At 45.0% G+C, this 16,371-nt stretch overlaps 16 protein-coding genes and 2 non-coding genes across 18 annotated transcripts; 11 read left to right on the top strand and 7 right to left on the bottom strand.

The window, feature by feature from the left end:
• Positions 1-257: 257 nt before the first annotated feature.
• HK407_09g14600 (uncharacterized protein) lies at positions 258-905 on the bottom strand (the record flags this gene model as incomplete). Its single annotated transcript, XM_060421418.1, has 1 exon — positions 258-905. The coding sequence occupies one exon, from the start codon at positions 903-905 to the stop codon at positions 258-260; it is 648 nt and encodes a 215-aa protein (XP_060276499.1).
• A 96-nt stretch (positions 906-1,001) lies between these two features.
• Positions 1,002-1,451, bottom strand: HK407_09g14590 (putative ribosomal protein S13/S15; the record flags this gene model as incomplete). The annotated part of the gene is made up of 1 exon (XM_060421417.1): positions 1,002-1,451. One exon carries the CDS (start codon positions 1,449-1,451, stop codon positions 1,002-1,004), a length of 450 nt encoding a protein of 149 aa, XP_060276498.1.
• A 153-nt stretch (positions 1,452-1,604) lies between these two features.
• HK407_09g14580 (S25 ribosomal protein) lies at positions 1,605-1,973 on the top strand (the record flags this gene model as incomplete). Its single annotated transcript, XM_060421416.1, has 1 exon — positions 1,605-1,973. One exon carries the CDS (start codon positions 1,605-1,607, stop codon positions 1,971-1,973), a length of 369 nt encoding a protein of 122 aa, XP_060276497.1.
• A 432-nt stretch (positions 1,974-2,405) lies between these two features.
• Positions 2,406-2,999, bottom strand: HK407_09g14570 (uncharacterized protein; the record flags this gene model as incomplete). Its single annotated transcript, XM_060421415.1, has 1 exon — positions 2,406-2,999. The coding sequence occupies one exon, from the start codon at positions 2,997-2,999 to the stop codon at positions 2,406-2,408; it is 594 nt and encodes a 197-aa protein (XP_060276496.1).
• A 127-nt stretch (positions 3,000-3,126) lies between these two features.
• HK407_09g14560 (uncharacterized protein) lies at positions 3,127-3,480 on the top strand (the record flags this gene model as incomplete). The annotated part of the gene is made up of 1 exon (XM_060421414.1): positions 3,127-3,480. The coding sequence occupies one exon, from the start codon at positions 3,127-3,129 to the stop codon at positions 3,478-3,480; it is 354 nt and encodes a 117-aa protein (XP_060276495.1).
• Positions 3,481-3,781: 301 nt separating this feature from the next.
• Positions 3,782-5,749, bottom strand: HK407_09g14550 (putative Spc7 kinetochore protein; the record flags this gene model as incomplete). The annotated part of the gene is made up of 1 exon (XM_060421413.1): positions 3,782-5,749. The coding sequence occupies one exon, from the start codon at positions 5,747-5,749 to the stop codon at positions 3,782-3,784; it is 1,968 nt and encodes a 655-aa protein (XP_060276494.1).
• Positions 5,750-5,799: 50 nt separating this feature from the next.
• HK407_09g14540 (uncharacterized protein) lies at positions 5,800-7,935 on the top strand (the record flags this gene model as incomplete). Its single annotated transcript, XM_060421412.1, has 1 exon — positions 5,800-7,935. The coding sequence occupies one exon, from the start codon at positions 5,800-5,802 to the stop codon at positions 7,933-7,935; it is 2,136 nt and encodes a 711-aa protein (XP_060276493.1).
• A 25-nt stretch (positions 7,936-7,960) lies between these two features.
• On the top strand, positions 7,961-9,058 carry HK407_09g14530 (uncharacterized protein; the record flags this gene model as incomplete). Its single annotated transcript, XM_060421411.1, has 1 exon — positions 7,961-9,058. The coding sequence occupies one exon, from the start codon at positions 7,961-7,963 to the stop codon at positions 9,056-9,058; it is 1,098 nt and encodes a 365-aa protein (XP_060276492.1).
• Positions 9,059-9,456: 398 nt separating this feature from the next.
• On the top strand, positions 9,457-10,143 carry HK407_09g14520 (uncharacterized protein; the record flags this gene model as incomplete). The annotated part of the gene is made up of 1 exon (XM_060421410.1): positions 9,457-10,143. The coding sequence occupies one exon, from the start codon at positions 9,457-9,459 to the stop codon at positions 10,141-10,143; it is 687 nt and encodes a 228-aa protein (XP_060276491.1).
• A 120-nt stretch (positions 10,144-10,263) lies between these two features.
• Positions 10,264-11,145, top strand: HK407_09g14510 (HSF-type DNA-binding protein; the record flags this gene model as incomplete). The annotated part of the gene is made up of 1 exon (XM_060421409.1): positions 10,264-11,145. The coding sequence occupies one exon, from the start codon at positions 10,264-10,266 to the stop codon at positions 11,143-11,145; it is 882 nt and encodes a 293-aa protein (XP_060276490.1).
• Positions 11,146-11,182: 37 nt separating this feature from the next.
• HK407_09g14500 (uncharacterized protein) lies at positions 11,183-12,097 on the top strand (the record flags this gene model as incomplete). The annotated part of the gene is made up of 1 exon (XM_060421408.1): positions 11,183-12,097. One exon carries the CDS (start codon positions 11,183-11,185, stop codon positions 12,095-12,097), a length of 915 nt encoding a protein of 304 aa, XP_060276489.1.
• Positions 12,098-12,244: 147 nt separating this feature from the next.
• HK407_09g14490 (uncharacterized protein) lies at positions 12,245-12,499 on the top strand (the record flags this gene model as incomplete). Its single annotated transcript, XM_060421407.1, has 1 exon — positions 12,245-12,499. The coding sequence occupies one exon, from the start codon at positions 12,245-12,247 to the stop codon at positions 12,497-12,499; it is 255 nt and encodes an 84-aa protein (XP_060276488.1).
• Positions 12,500-12,626: 127 nt separating this feature from the next.
• Positions 12,627-12,710, top strand: HK407_09g14480. Its single transcript is given in 2 exon segments — positions 12,627-12,663; positions 12,675-12,710. It is a non-coding gene; the product is annotated as a tRNA-Tyr (tRNA).
• A 156-nt stretch (positions 12,711-12,866) lies between these two features.
• HK407_09g14470 lies at positions 12,867-12,939 on the bottom strand. Its single transcript has one exon. It is a non-coding gene; the product is annotated as a tRNA-Val (tRNA).
• A 71-nt stretch (positions 12,940-13,010) lies between these two features.
• HK407_09g14460 (putative cyclic nucleotide-binding domain-containing protein) lies at positions 13,011-13,982 on the bottom strand (the record flags this gene model as incomplete). The annotated part of the gene is made up of 1 exon (XM_060421406.1): positions 13,011-13,982. One exon carries the CDS (start codon positions 13,980-13,982, stop codon positions 13,011-13,013), a length of 972 nt encoding a protein of 323 aa, XP_060276487.1.
• Positions 13,983-14,090: 108 nt separating this feature from the next.
• Positions 14,091-14,534, top strand: HK407_09g14450 (uncharacterized protein; the record flags this gene model as incomplete). The annotated part of the gene is made up of 1 exon (XM_060421405.1): positions 14,091-14,534. One exon carries the CDS (start codon positions 14,091-14,093, stop codon positions 14,532-14,534), a length of 444 nt encoding a protein of 147 aa, XP_060276486.1.
• Positions 14,535-14,694: 160 nt separating this feature from the next.
• Positions 14,695-15,567, top strand: HK407_09g14440 (uncharacterized protein; the record flags this gene model as incomplete). Its single annotated transcript, XM_060421404.1, has 1 exon — positions 14,695-15,567. The coding sequence occupies one exon, from the start codon at positions 14,695-14,697 to the stop codon at positions 15,565-15,567; it is 873 nt and encodes a 290-aa protein (XP_060276485.1).
• A 115-nt stretch (positions 15,568-15,682) lies between these two features.
• HK407_09g14430 (eukaryotic initiation factor 4E) lies at positions 15,683-16,267 on the bottom strand (the record flags this gene model as incomplete). The annotated part of the gene is made up of 1 exon (XM_060421403.1): positions 15,683-16,267. The coding sequence occupies one exon, from the start codon at positions 16,265-16,267 to the stop codon at positions 15,683-15,685; it is 585 nt and encodes a 194-aa protein (XP_060276484.1).
• Between the last annotated feature and the right edge of the window lie 104 nt (positions 16,268-16,371).

The raw sequence follows: 16,371 nt of genomic DNA, 5'->3' as shown, positions 1-16,371 counted from the left end.
GCTGCCTTCAGTGCCTTCTTCTCCTTGGTCTCCTGCGACTTCTTGACCATTTGGGCCGTCAAAATTTGCTGCAAATATACTCACTGCCAAATGCTATGCAATATAATGCTCACATGCTCACGGCATGCACAACACAAATACAAATAGAATTACAAATACTCACCTGCATTTGTGCATATCAATATCTCATTCTATCTCTAATCCATATATCAAAAATCTTATCTTTAATCATCTTGTTCGCCAACAAACTCCTCTAATCACAGCTCCTTTCCTTCCTCATCAAAAAACTTCACATCGGGCCCTGCCTTCCCCACCTTCTTCAAGTCCCCAATATCAAACCAAAAATCATCCCGGCTATTCATACTAGCATCTATACTCTTCTCATGTGCTTCTTTACCCACTTCAAATCCAGGAAGCTTAAACTCTCTCTTCACATCTCCAGCATCTTCAATTGCTTCCTCGCTAACCATCTTCTCCTTGTCATTGGCTTCATTCCTCTGCTTGATCCCCACTATCTTCTTCTTTTCGATACTTCCCACTCCCTCTCCTCGGGTACCCTTAAACTCTCCTCGCTTGAATTTCTTCTCACTCAGCATCACATCCTTGCCGTCCCCAGAATCACTCGGAGCATACATCATGCCACTACTATCACTGCTTGCATCATCAAAAAACAAGTCATCAACCGCCTCCCTCACACTATCAGACTCATCAGCATCGGCATCCACCTCCTCAACATCAACATTGTCCAGTATCTTCTTGATCAATGCCTTGCTGTCTGTTCGCTCCCTGAAGTCCTCATCAAACCCCATCGATTTCGCAATCAAATCCATCAACCTGTCCGTCTCCTCCTCAGACAACAGTCTCTTCTTCCGAGCCAACAAAAAATTCAAAAGCTCCTCATACATTCTACAGGGCTTGTTTTTCCAAAAATATACATCCTGCTTTTCCTTCCGCTCACATTCCTTCTCAAACAACACACACAGCAAACAAAACGAAGTACGTCATTTATTATGATGCTCAACAAGCTTCGGCTTCCAATTTCCAGGTATCTTCATCGTGCGCTTGTAGTACCTTGCAAGTCGGTACATCCTTGAAGACACAAGAATAAGATGGTGCTTTGCACAATTGTCCTTCTTGAACATGTTCAGATGCGTCTTCAGCTCATTCACCCGCTTTACCAGCGACTCAAGGTCAAATGGAATCTTTGAGATTGTTCCATTGTTCTGCAGAAACTTGCAGATGTCCTCTCCAAGCACATCTCTTGCCTTCCCAATTCCATACATGTCTCTGAGCCTGCATCCTATTACTGGTGCCGGGACTCCCTTGTTCCCCATCTGGATCACATCCGCCTTGACTTGCTCAACAGATGCCGAAATGTATGACGGGAACCTAGTTGCATATGGCTTAACGCTTCCTGAGCGACCTTGTCCAGTGGAATGCATTTTTACCATCGTGATTGAAGGGCAATTTTTTTTGTATGCACAAATGCAGGTGAGTATTTGTAATTCTATTTGTATTTGTGTTGTGCATGCCGTGAGCATGTGAGCATTATATTGCATAGCATTTGGCAGTGAGTATATTTGCAGCAAATTTTGACGGCCCAAATGGTCAAGAAGTCGCAGGAGACCAAGGAGAAGAAGGCACTGAAGGCAGCGTCTGGAACACGCAAGGACAAGAAGAAGTGGGGAGAAGCAAAGAAGAAGGAGGATGTGCGCAAGATCGTGACTGTGTCTGAGGAGCTGCTTGGGAAGGTGCGCAAGGAGGTGATGCGAGCGAATGTGGTGACGCGGTTTTCTGTCGGGTCGCGGCACAATCTGAATCTTGGAGTGGCGGAGAATGTGCTGAGGCACCTGTGCATGGAGGGAGTGATTGAGAAGGTGCGGGCGAATCCGCGGATAACTGTGTATGCGGCTGTGAGGGAGAGCAGTGAGGCGGCAGCAAGCGTGGTAGCGGTGCAGGAAGCAGTACAGTGAGTGTGAGTATGATATGAGTGTGAAGCACATGGTAGGCAAATAAATACATGCATGAGAGTTTTATTCAAAAACATGCTCTTTCTCTAAAATCAGTTTCTTCCTTGGACTTGTAACTCCATTGTAGTACTCCTTCAGTCCACTTCCAAACATCTTGTAATCTCGAAATCCACCAATAAACAGCATAAGCATGATGAACATGTAAAACAACGATTCCACAATTGATTCTCTAAAATTAAACACTCCACTTACAATTTTGTAATGTTGTTGACAAAGAAATGCACTGTGTCAAGTGCCAGGCACATTATCCCGCCCACAAAAAAAATCCCTGAGAGCACCAGAAAAGCAATACGATGTGCTACATACTCTTCGTTCGGGAAAGGCATCATTACAATAAAAATAATCCCAAGGCTGATTTGCTTGAACAAGATCATATCAACCTTTGTAAAGTATATGCCCAGAACCTCCGAGCATACAAACACCGTGGTAAGCTTCTTGATGACATTCAGTTCCTCTCTTCTTTGAAAGGCTTCTACAAATTATATGCTTGAACTTACCATTGATCTTTGGGTCTGCACCTATCTTCTTGAAGTTCGACCACATGAAGCTTGCCTTCAGCTTCTTATACACAGGAATATGAATCAATATCTCAAATATAAGGATGCCTGTGTACACATACAAAAACCCTGCTCTGCCTTTCACAGCGCCTGTCTTGAACTCGATGATTTCTGCATTAAGAATCGTTGCAAGTATAATCAGCATTGCATAAATGATGATCGGAATGTACAGCAGCAGCTGGAATATGTTTTCACGCTGTATGACGTCAAATATGAATATGAACTGGAAGATGCTTGTGATGTCAAGGAAAATTGTGTTTATCCATGCACCTTGTATTCCTTTTGTAATCGACAAGTATGGATTGTCATGAATAGCCAAGCCCAAAATGACTGTCCTTGCCACAAACATAAAGAACTCTATCAGGATGTAATTCTTCTTCAGGTTTGTTTTGATCTGGTTCTGTGCATCCATGCTGCAAGGCACGTGATTTGGCATAATTATTCACTGCTGCATGATTGCAATATGCAATATATTGCATATGTATTACCTTGCTGCATGATGCCAGCAATGCACTAAATGTTTTGCAGAGCATCCTCCCATGGACGAGGACAATTACACAAAACTCATTGACGCAGTTGGCCGAGGAGACAGCATCGAGAGCATGTATGTATTAGGCGCTGTTCTCGACAAAGTTGTGGAATTATCAAAACAGGAGACAAGCAACGACGTTGAGGTGCTGTCAAGGCTTGTTGAGCATCAGAGGCTAGTGTATGAGAAAGCAGTTTCTCTGTACGAAAGCATTCAACCAGAAGGCATAGACATCAGTGCAATTGCTAACGAGTGTATATCCAAGATCGATGAACTCAAAGATGCAATCAATGGCTACCATCTTTCGTTGAATGCCGCACAGGAAATGCAAGATGCAGACCCACTGAATCAACAAGAACAATAAGTGTGTAAACGCTCAGCTTAATCAAAACCTATACCATTAAATCCTTTATTGTCTTCGTGTTTTAGTTTCAATCCAATCATTAATCATTGGCAATAGCATCGCTAGGATTTACATAAGCCTTCATTGCCTGATATACTCATAAATCTAAGAATGCTATTCAGCTACTCTCCACTCTGTTTATACCTATTTGCATCTGAATTCATAATACACCATCTACTGCTTCATCTGCTCTAGCAATCCTGTAGTTGCTCTCATGCATTCCTAGTATATGTTGTGTTCATCTGGCATCTCAGTGCAGCAGTCAACCAATCTGGCCACCAGCCTTCAGCAATACACCCACATGCTCTCCAAGATCACACACCGTTCTCTCGCCATTCTTCTCAACCATGCATTCAAGCCCATTCGAAATATTCACCAAAACCTCTCTTTTTGCACACTCGCATGCATCCAGCATCCTTATGATTATCAGCACACTTTCATCCCTTAATATACACTCGACATCGTGTTTGCACTTCACTGCTTTTAACTCCTTGATCAACCCTTCTCCAGCCAGCATTGCATACACAATCTCCTTTATCCCTTCAAAAAAAAACTTACGAGTGCTTCCACAACGCTTGCCAACACACTCAATATGCCTTCGCAAATACTCATACAATGCCCCTGAGCACTTGTCCTTCCCATCAAGGCTCACACACTTCACCTCAACCATTCTTATCACAAATCCTTCGTCCATCACAATGTCTATTTCGTATCCCATCATTCTCAGCCTCACCCCATGAACATCCACCCTTACAAGCTCCACACCAAAAATCGCACAGAGCGTCTTGAACTCCTGCCTTATCTCCTTCAATTGCGATTCATTCACATTCTTTACCTCCAATCCCTTCTCAAGCTCCTTGATGTCATCACTTACCTTGGCAATTGCTTCATTTAGCACCTTTCTCTCCACCTCTTTCTTCATCTTCAGCTCCTCCAGATCATGCACCTCCTTCCTGATGCCTTCAAAAACCATGTCCTGCTCCCTCATCTGTGCCTTCAGCTCATCATTTTTCATATGCCTGTTATCTCCTCCCCCGCCAATCCTGCTGCGGATCCTTTGTATCTGTTCCTCCATTTGCAGATTAGTTGCTCTTCTCCTCTCAACCTCTTCCTCAATCGATGAAACTCGTTCAGCCAGCCGGTTGTACTCATCTGTCGCCTCATTCTTCCTGCCAACAACCATCTCGTTGAACTCAAGCTCCTTCTCCTTCCGCAGCTCATACCACTCAATCTTGGCCCTCATCCTGCACTCGCTCTTGAGCGACTTCAGCTGCCTGCACACATCTTCCTCTTCAAACACACTTCCCTTCATCTCAAATTCACCCTCGAGCTTTTCATTCACTGCCTCTTGCCTCTTCATCTTGCCCTCAAGAATCTCACTAAACCCCATCAGAAACTGCGTCCGAGGCTCCACAAACTTCTCATAGAACCTCACTTGCCCTGCACGCACCTCATTCTTCGACTTTGATATCGTGTCTCTTCGTGTGCTTGAAATCACCAGGTTGTCCAAAAACCGTATTCCTTTCGAAACCAGCAGCTCAGACACATTCACTGCATCTCTCCGTGCCTGCGGTATGATCTTCCGTAGGTCCTGGGTGTTTATGATTTCCTCAACATTCAGCGTTGCATTGCTGAGCAGCGTGTTGTCAAGCTCTTCATACTCCCTCGATGCATCATGAGCCATGCCGTTCATGTCTACGTCTCTACCTTTCTCATGCATTTCTATTTGTGTACTGTTTGCGTCATTCTCATTCTCATCCACATGCTGATCCATTCGTTCATGCACTGGTCGCATACATTCATTGCCAAAATCCCCTGTCCTGCCACTCAGGCATGCATTTCTCACAAACTCCTCATTATTCACAGAATCAGCCCATTTCTCCCATCCTGCCAGCACATCAATGTCCGTATTCAGTAAGCTTTTCCCATTTGCATCATTGCCCACAGCTCCACATGCACTGTTCGTACACATCATGTCTTGCGCGCTTCTCCTGCCACCATCCATGCACTTCAGCTCCTGCGCATTCACACCCGTGTCTTCGTTCTCAATACATCCTTGGCCATTCTTAATGCAATCCACTGTCATCTCCACAGACACTTCGTCGTCACTAGCAACTCCAGACTCCATCCCACTGCTGCCTTTTCCTTCGACATCGGGATATATATATGTCACCTGTGCCTCCGCAGCAAACGACACTCTTTTCTTCCTTGTTTCGCCGTTCTCGCCCATTGCCTGGATGTGCTCTTTTGCATTTATTTTTGTTTCGTTCTCAGAGCCTGATGGGGAAACGCCACTTCGATGTCCGAGATCTGTTTCCTCAGAGCGATGCAAACACATGCAGCGAAGAAGACAGTGTATATGCAGAAATAAGCACAAGAAGAAAGAAAAAGCACGCTCAGGGTACGCCATCTGTCTTCTCTGCAAGTGAGATGAGCATGCTTGCACACATCGACATGGACAGCATCCAGCTGCAAGGCGATTATTTGCCACCAAAAAGAATATGGAGTCATTACAAAGACACTGACTGCAAAGAGGCCAATTGCGACGAGATTGAATCTTCCGCTAATGAATGTGATAACAAGTGGAAGATTAACATACTTACAGATCTGATCAGCAAGAACCGCCAGAATATAGATGCCAGGATCAAGCTTAGCAGGCTTCTGTCATGTGCCGATGCAAGCAGCGTTCTGCTCGATGCAAGAGACACCAGAGATGCTTGCCTATGGACAGAGATCATAAGCAGGTGCTATGTGCCTGAGCTGCTTGATGATGCATTGAGTGTGATGAATGGGGATGAACAATTCTACATGATTCTATTTGAATGTGACAAGAGGATAGATGTTTTGCAGGCGGGCATTATGAAGCATCCAAAATCAGTTGTACTGAGAAAAGCAATGGCCGATGCAATTGACTGCATAGACCAGAAGCAGTGTTTTTTGTACGACTCTGTCGTAGACATGGCTGGCGCATGTATGAAAGCAAGTAGCGAGAAAGATATGTCTACAGCTGAGGATGTCTCGAATGAGTTTGCAGCGATGTTTATTGCTTCGCAACCTGCTATGCACATGGTCAGGAGATTATATGCTAAGCTTAAGTGCTGGAATGTGTATTTGCATGCATTGATTGTGTATTTGCTGAGGAATGGCAACGATGATGCATTAGATGATCTTTTTCGCCTTCCTCTGCACAGGATAGTTTGTGTTTTGAATGAGTGTGAAAGAAAGGTTCTACTTCCTGTAGAAGCACTGGCGAATACCGATGCTACAGTGTATATCAAAGGCGTTAGAGTTGATGCAATGTGTGCTATTCCGCATGGACTGAGATGTCTGCTTGTGTCGATGAGCAGGCATGGAGTGCATGATGACGAGAGCTTTCTTGTGTGCTACGGGGTTATCAAGCAATGTGTGCTTGATGAGCAGTTTATAGATGAGTTTTTCGTGATGCGGAAGCGCAGATATTTCGTGGATCTAATGAAGGCGAAGGAGTACTGGAAGCTTTACATGATGCAGAATGACCTGAGGTTTTTCAGAAAGGCCGATAAGATCCTGTGGGGCGGAGCTGTGCATTATGGCAAGGAAAAGAAGTTGTTTGTGCTTGCAAGATCGAAGATGCATTACTTTGCAGGTGATTTTGTTGGTAGCCTGGGTGCGATTCCAAAGAAGATGAAAACAATCAGGAGATATGTTGTGCTGTCACAGATGAGTGTGCAGATGACGATTGCTGGGATATGCAGCGACCTTCATGACTATAAGCACTACTTGCTGTATGCAGAGCTGATGCATAGATCTGGGAAGGATGCATCAGGGGTGTATGAAGAGTGTATGAGAAAGTATCCGAGTAATGCAGAAGTGGCGGTTGGGTATTTGAGATACATGAAGGCTGTTGATGCAGAGAAGGCAGCGGAGCTATCTAATGAGATGGTAAAGAGGCATGCTTCGGACGAGAGGGTGTGGTATGAGCGATTTGTGATATTTAGGCATTGCGAGAGGATTGCACTTCCGGTTTTGTACAATTCCAGAAGGCATGTCAGGTCTGAGCTGATTAATGCGGAGATCAAGTATTACGAAAACAAGCGAGTGCCTGCAGAAAGCAAATACTCTGGGTATTATGAGTATAAGAGGATGGTAGACATGGAATGCAACTCTGCAGGTGTTTGCGAGCCCTGTATGCAACAAATGAAGCAGCATTTCATCCACAGGATAGAGAGCGATTATGATGACGGAGACGGCTATCTGTTGCTTTATGGAGTGCTGAGGAATGTGCCTGAGGATGCGATCAAGATGGCAAAGTTTTTTGATCCTAGGAAGGGGATGTATTGGGTTAGGGTTAGGAATGTGGTCAATGTTGCAGAGCGATTGAAGAAAGGGCTGGAGATGCTGGAGTTTGATATGATTAGGCGGCACAAGAACAATTGATGTAAGGCCGTGTTTTTGATCCCTCATGGAGTTACTGCAGGAGTTTGTGGATGAATGGATGCAGCATGTCTGTAGAGTAAGGGAAAGCTTGCTGGCAGATGAAAAAGGAAGCACGAAGAATGAAACGAGGAATGTGAGCAAATTGAGCGCGGAAGAAGATATAAGTATAGATGAGAAAGAGAACAGAGCAGAAGACAGCGAATGTGGAGGAGAGGCCCGTGGGATGTTTGGCAGGGAGAATCTGGCTGCTAGCTGCATTCCTGTGATTAAGAGCAAGGCACATGGTGGGCCTGATGTATGTGGTAAAAAGAAAAGCAAGTCCGCAGAAGAACGGTGGAATATTGAGAATTTGCAGGCGAGGAGTATTGGAGAGGATGCGAGCAGGTTTGGATATAACGATGGAGTGGAGAGTGAGATGAATAAAGACGGTAGGGAGTATGGAAGCTCGAAACTCAGAAAGCCATCTGCCAGCGGATATGTGGCTGAGCTGAAGGGCATGAGCGCTAACTGTGCCGAGAGTAATAAAAGAGCAGCTGAGAATAACAGAGGTGAAGTGAGGCATGAAGTAGCCAAGGAGAAAGAAGTGAGTGATGGAGGGGAGAATGTGAAGCTCAATGCAGCTCTACAGCTGATGAAAAAGAGGTATATGAACAAGGTGAATGAGTCGATCTGCATAGCCAAGGGGGATGAGTTCAAAGAGGAGCAGGCGATGTGTGCTGGCATCGCTGTTCCAAATGCTTTGAGCAAATATGAAGTGGTAGAGAGAGAGGATGGCAAGAAAAGAGATGTGAAAGGATTGAGTGGGAGTAATCTGTATAAGAAGGTGATTGACAGTCAACTTCTTAAGTCAGTGCCTGGAAAGGAGAAGTATGGAGACAGGAAATCCAAGACATACATTCCAAAGGTTGGCGACGATGATGTGATTGCGGATCTGAATTTTGTGGTTCCTGAGTTTGCAAAGGATCCAGCAATAAACTTCAAGGTGAAGATGCAGGACCATGGAGTCCTCGAAAGGTATTTTTCGAATGGGCATGAGGTTGATATTGAGGTATTGTTTCCACACGTGAAGAATGTGTCGAATGACAGTCCTAACAAGTGGCCATCGCAAAGAAGTGGCCGATGAGTGTTTGATTAAAGCAATATGTTTATTGTTTCGTTCACAGATATGATATGGCATGAGTCTTAGACAGCAATGAGATGTGGAGCTGGAATGCTATGCAGGCATGGGGCATCCGTCTCTGTGTTTCTGCAGAGTGATGCATTCTCTGCAATAGTATGCAGTGTGTTTTGGATCTCTTGAGCCGCACATGATGCATTTGTTCTTGTACATAGAGTGGAAGCAGAGCTCACACATGAGAATGCTGGTGGTATGTATGTGTGTGTCTTCTCTGCACACATAGCACCTGGCTGAGCATCTGCCGCACAGCATGCCTTGTGTGGCTGTGTGTATTCTGCCGCACCTTGACGTAACCGAATATGCCTGCATGTGTGGATGTAAATTCATGTTTTTTTTGGCCTGAAATGGATGAAGACGGGCTTGATGGGTATGAACTTAGTGTGGGGGATTCTGGCGAGTCCATTGCCACAGGGCAGAACGAAAGGGCAAGAATAGCAGCAGTGAATGCCGAGAAAGCGCATTTTGAAGGAAGCAAGGATCATGCCGAGAGAAGCATAGAGTGCGGTGAAGACGGTAGAAGATGTACACGGGGGCCAGGAATGCTGTATGGGAACTTTTACGAGCATGCACAGCAACATAGGCAGAAAGTGATTTGCTTTTTGCAGAAGGATCTGGCGCAGATTGAAAAGCCCGATCTCCGACGATTTTTGAACATTAGCCATGCATATGAGTGTCTTTTGCCATACCATTTGTTTGGATCGCATTTGTACGAGGACATGATGTTTATGCATACGAAGGAGATGGAAGGCAACGAAGAGGTTGATGCGGTGGTGCAGCTGATGAGCGAGACTGCAGAAGATGCCAAGTCGCCTGATATAAACGAATCTCTTGTGTGCGAGCTTCTGCTCTATTACCAGCAGAGATATATCAACTCGATGTATGCTGAGAGTAGAGAGCATAGGCATGCAAGACGGCTCAGGCATCAGTTGAACAGAAGAAACACGGTCTTCAGGCTAAGGATGGGTGCAGACGAGCTCAAGAGAGATGTGACGATCAGAGAGGGGCGATTGTATTTCAAGAAGTGCGAATGAGATGGAAAGCAGGTCTTTGTTTAGGTTCGTATTAAAATTGGTATAGTATCTTTTGTTAGGTGTGAGCTGTGAGCAGGCCGGAATAATTCCGCAATAATTGCGAGGCTGTGTTGTGTATGGATGGGGCAAGGATCTGGGTCTGAGTTTGTTGAGAAGCTGTTCAGGATGGTGGAGGATCCAGCAAACTTCAGGTACATCTCGTGGAGTGCAGATGGGAGGAGTTTTGTGATAGGCAGTCAGGAGGAGTTTTCGGAGGTTGTTCTTGAGAGGCATTTCAAGCATAAAAACTGGAGCTCGTTTGTGCGGCAGCTGAATAAGTATGATTTCTACAAGATCAAGAACGATGCAGAAAAGTGTATGGGATCTGTGTGGACGCCGTGGGAGTACAAGAACAGATATTTCCAGCGGGGAAGGCCGGACCTGCTGAGCAAGATCCGAAGGAAGAAGGCGCCGAGCGAGATGGGAGGAGGGGAGGGCTCTCGGCCGAAGCAGATTGAGAGCAGTATTGTTTACCAGTCACACGTTCTGAGTTCTATTCGAAGCATTTCTAAGTATTTGAGAGCTGTTGTTGAGGACATAAACGAGCTGAAGAGGGCTATTTATTGCGAGAGGCAGGGTGTTACTGCCCGGGTGAATGTGCTGTGTGTTAGGGAGTCAGGAAGCATGCCTGAATGTTTTGTGGAGGCCCTGAGGAGCCCTGGATATGCATTGACGGTTGTTGATGGAAAGTGTGGTATTGAGAGTGTTGCGAGGTGGGGATATGATGTAGTGGTGATGTATGTGGTTTCTGTTTATCATGGTGTGTTGGTGTGCCGCATTCGAGATGCAGACAAGGATGTGCCGATTATATTGGCTGTTGATGAAGGATTCAGGGATGAGTACCTGGGGATGGGAAGCAGTGATGCAGCAGAGGTGTTTATGGCGCCTTTTGATGCAAAGTCGCTGGCAGAATGCATAAGCATGCATGGAAGAGCAGGCCGTTTATGCAAGGATAGTGTGTAGATTAAAGTGGTTGAAATGATATTGGGAAGCATGAAGTATGAGGTTTTTAGCGGAGGAAGAGATCCAGAGGAGATGGAATGCTTTGATAGTCAGAAAGTGGGGCAATAGGAGGAAGGCTGATGCAGCAGATGTGGTAATGATGGTTTTGAAGCTTGGAAGCAAGTGCAGTATTGAGGAATGCAGTTTGGCGCTGAGGGAGGTAGCTAGGATGTATGCTAAAGATGTGAGGCAACAGTTGGAAAGAGTTGGAATGCTGCTGAGTATGATGGATATCAGAAAGCAGAGTAGAAAGGTTGTGGCTGGCAAGAGGAATCGGAATATGCTGCCAATGGAGAATGAGTATGTTACAGCGATGTGTGATTTTGAAGCTGATACTGAGTGGAATGGAGATAGTTTGGTGTTTAGCAGCAACGAGGTGTGTGAAGAACGTGTTGAGGATGGAATGGGATGGAAGCCGAAGAAAAGAACGATTGACATGGAGACTGAGCTTGATTTGAATGATTGGCATGGCAGAAGTGCTATTAGAACAAGGATGAAGCTTGATATTGATATGAGGATGTTTGGAGGGCAGGATGTGTTTGTTATCAATGAGATGATGAGGATGATGTGTGCAAGGCAGGTGTTTGAGATAGAGGAGAATGAGGCACCAATGCTGAGCTCAGCAACACTAAGTTCGATTGAGCAAGTGCGTAACTCATCCACGTTAACGGTTGAGCAAATGCGCAACTCATCGACGGGTTTGGATGCTAGCGAGTCTGATGTGGATGCAGAGAGTGAATGGCTTTCTCTTCTTGCGAGCGGGGCTGATTTCAATAGTCATGTGAGTGAATGGAGCAGCAAGATGAAGGCAAAGATGTTTTTGAAGGTGCTGGAATTGAGTGGCGAAGGGATAATCAGGCCTGTGCAGGAAAATCCATATGGAAGAATTGTGCTTGAGAGGTATTGGATGTAATGTGATAGTTGCTGGATAGCAATACATGAGGATTGATGGCTGGGATGTGTGCTATGGCATGTTTGCTTAAGGTTGGATACCAGGTATAGGTATGTGACGAGATTCCCGCCAAAAAGAACAATATTAATTTAAGCAAATCCCTGAATAATGAGTCACGAGATGTCTGAGATGGCCAGGTTTGATGAGTCTGTAGACAAGGAGAACTACAATCCATGCATCAAGGAGTTTACGCCGACAAAAGCGAGGCCTAGAAAGAGATACATGGCATTGAAGGAGATAGCAGAAAGAAGCGAACGAAGAGAAGAAAAGGAGGAGGAGTGCAATCAGGAAAGGGAAATGGATGTGTTTTTCTCAACATTTCCTGGATCACCATTTAAGTCCAGGAGTATGCGTGAGTTGTGAAGGGCGACATGTGCTTGAGTGTGGAGAAAGGAAGAGGCATGGATGAGCTGTGAATAAATTGATTATATTTTGTGGGCGTTTGATTATGGGCATGTGGTGTCAAAAATGAGTGAGTGTGGACGAGGGACTCTCAATAGCTCAGTTGGAAGAGCACTTGACTGTAGAAGTAGCTGATATCGAGGGGCCGTCGGTTCGAATCCGGCTTGAGAGATTTTTTGCACATGGAGTTACGGCTGGCAACATAATACACATGCACAACAACGATGTATTTTGTGATGTGCACAGGCAAACATGCAAAATTGCCTGCGATTCTGACAGCAATATAAATATCGGCGGTGTACGGCACATGCCTTGTGGCACAAAAGAGTGTGACCTCCCAGGCTCGAACTGGGGACCTTTCGCGTGTTAGGCGAATGTGATAACCACTACACTAAGGTCACTTAAGCCTTCATACACATACAGCCACTTCACATCTGTCTTGCTCTTCAGCCCAACTCATTCAGACCATAATTCACTCTTTATTCTTTATTACTCCTTTTTCCTCCTCATGCTTGCCACTCAACACAGGAATATGTGCTACCTCAATTCCTGTCACAGCAGTAAATCCTACACGCAGCACCTCCTTAGGTACAACAATTCTTACCTCTCCATCATCAATCTCTCCCTCCCTCACAATCATCAGAAACTCAGACTCGCCTATCTCAACCCTGCTTCCCTTCTTGTAGTACGCAAAGCTTAGCCGGCTCATCACACTCTCATAATCATCTCCATCCATTCCGTTCTCTCGCAGCCCCTCAAGAACAACCTTCTTGTTGGCAATCCTGTCCATCATCCGGATCCCTGAAAACGATGTTTGCTCAACAACCCACACCTTTCCATCAGTAACTGCCTTAACAGTCGCTGTCCTTGGAATGTTATGCAGAAGCGCTATTTCCCCAAAAAAACTTCCTCGATACAGCCTACGCAGAACCTTTCCGTCCTTGCTGACCTCAAACTCCCCACTCTCAATAATATGCATCTGTGATCCAAGCGTACCTTCCTGTGTCACAACTGTCCCGTTATGCACATCCATCAGCTCCATAGACTCTATCAACCTTTTCTTCTGCTCAGGATTCATAAACCCAAAAGGTATGTCTGCCACAAGAATCTCATTCAGAAACCGCACTGCTGCCTCGTCCTTTGGATAGCTCCGCAGTCTGAATGTCCCAGGCGTTATTTTCTCCGAATAAACTGCGTTTCTTCTTGACCTCATCCACTGCCCATCGTTTTTTCCCTCATCGCTTGCTCCGCCATCCAGCTGCAGCGTGTTCAGAGTCCCGCTCTCAACCAAGCCATCAACAAAGACATCAACATCTTCAGGTGTGCTTGTTGTGCTCTTCTTCAAAAACATCCTGAACACTTCATCTGTTATGTCCTTGTTGATGTTCAATCTCAAGGACTTCAATCTGCTTTCAATCAGCTGCACAACCTCGTCATGCTGCATCTTCTGTAAGGGCGCTTTGTGCAGCATTCAGGTAATATATTTCTCATTAATCGACAGCCATCAATCGCATGTGTCAGCATTTGTTAGCACGCCACATATCCCATGTAGATGAACTTCGAGAAGCTTCTGAGCACACTCCGTAGAAAATATACAGTTAAAAAGCTGTCCACCGATACATACTCAGTGTCAAACAACAGCAGAACCATACAGATAACAGACAGCGATCATGCCATTTACGACGAGGCGTGCATCGAACATCTTTTAGATAGGCCTGAATCTCTGCCTGCTAACTTTGCAAACATAGGCCGTGACGATTTGGCTCCAAGCACCGAATACAGACAGACATTTACAGGAGACAGGCACATCAAGGGATCGATGATGGACTCAAGCACATTCATGAGATATGGAGGTCAGAGCACAGTTCAAGAAGACAACTCCAGTACAAACCCATTGATCAAAATAGATCCAATAACGCCATCGAAAAACAAAAAAGACAGCTTTGAGCCAGACAGAGACGATTATGTACCAGACAGAAGTAACAGGTTTCTGTAGTTCTGTACAAAGCAGCACTTCAATAGGCACACTGCAGAGCATGCCACGATCTATCGGCAATGCCGGTAAACATTGTATTAAACACCTATGCTTGACCAATCGACCTCTAATTGTGTAGCTTATAGGTATAGCATACTTCAAATGTAATGCATCAAACCCCATGCAGCGAATAAGATTTGCAGATATCCGCCCAGTAAAGCCAGATGACTTTATTTTTGACGAGACGATCTGCACCAGCCAGGAACAAAAGCCAAAGATCACACAAGAGTATACAAAGGAAGAAAGAGATTGTATAGCAAAGAAGAAGATTCTTGCAGTGGCTATAAAGAAAACTGCTTGGGCATCAAAGAAAGCACAGAAGAAAGAGCCTGAAACAGTGTGGGATGGCGATCTGTCAAGAGCAGAGCAAGGCCACTTTGACCCGAGGGGAAACTTTGTGATTGGAGATCCTCCGAAGGCATCGTTTCTGTGGCTGGTAAGGACATCCCAAGGCGTGCTTGGGCCATTGACAGATAATGAACTGAGAATCATGATTGATGACGGCAGCATTGCAAACTCATACATCAGAAGAGATGTGGACAAGGAATTTGTGCCGTACAAAAGCGTCGTTGATGATCTCGGGGATTTTCTAGCATCAGACAAGGTAGATGAGTACTTCCAAAAGAATGCTGTTGCAAAGAGCCTGCCCCAAAAGCCTCAGGAATTCTTCGAGGATCTTTCGTCCATGTCGTTGAAGAAGGAGCCTGTGAAGGATATTGACCGTGCAGAAATACTTGAGAGATGCATTCGATCCAAGGGGTTTCTTCATGGTAAGAATCCATCAGTAAGCTTAGGACAAATCGAAAGACGGATATCCGGCAAGTCGTTCTCAGAAGCAGTAAGCATAATCTCAGGCATATCAGGGCTAAAGGCACTTGAGTCCGAGGAGTTCTTAAACATGTTTCTTGATGAGTCAAAGCTATCGATCCTTTCGGACATCTGTCCAGATGGATTTGTAAAGGTTGCTCCAAAGCCAAAGAAAAGGACAAAGTAGCCTGAATGAATAAACATTTCCAATCAAAGTACTCTTGCAATGCTGAATTCATCCAAAGTTACATGAGCATAGGTCATTGCACACACAAGATTTATTATACTTCATAGCAGAGGTTTTATTGCAAGGTTCTTGTCACATACTCATGCTCCTCATGTATACTTCTGTACTTCTCTCTCTTTCCTCCCCATTTCTTCTTTCCTCCCTTTGTATTGTCCAGAGACTTCTTGTGCAGAAATGAGTATATTGGCAGGTTGATGCTTCCAAGGATTTTCTCCCACATCTCCTTAATCATGTCCTGGTTATAGTCTCTTCCAAACCATATCGATATCTTGTATACTGATTGCTTCTCGTTAAAAACACATCCACAGATATTGTCTATGCTGTTCGACACACATAATATCATCGTCATCTTCCAAATCTCATTCAGGTCCACCTGCGTCAGCACCGGTATGTCAAGGATCAGTCGTCCTCCATCCACATTCGCCTCATCTTCCCACATCGGCTTGATCCCATTCTTAAACAGATTCATCGGGCGCAGATTCTCCACTCGGACCCTAACTATCTCGTCACACATGTACAGAAACTGAGGAATCATCGAAAATTCCCCAACCTTCGAATTGTCTTTTTCCCAGCTCCTGATGTTCGAGTCATTATTGTCATTCTGCCACAGAACCCACGACGACTTCAAGCTCATATTCATGCCAGGGTACCAAATTATCGAAATTTACCGTCCCTACACTTTTCAAATGCACCGCATTCATACATAGCTCACGATCTACATCGTCATAAGCCTTTTTAATCATT

Source organism: Ordospora pajunii, assembly GCF_021821965.1.
Source record: "Ordospora pajunii strain FI-F-10 chromosome Unknown Cg_09A, whole genome shotgun sequence".
In the NCBI taxonomy this organism is placed as follows: Eukaryota; Fungi; Microsporidia; family Ordosporidae; genus Ordospora; species Ordospora pajunii.
This window is presented reverse-complemented; position numbering and strand designations above follow the sequence as displayed.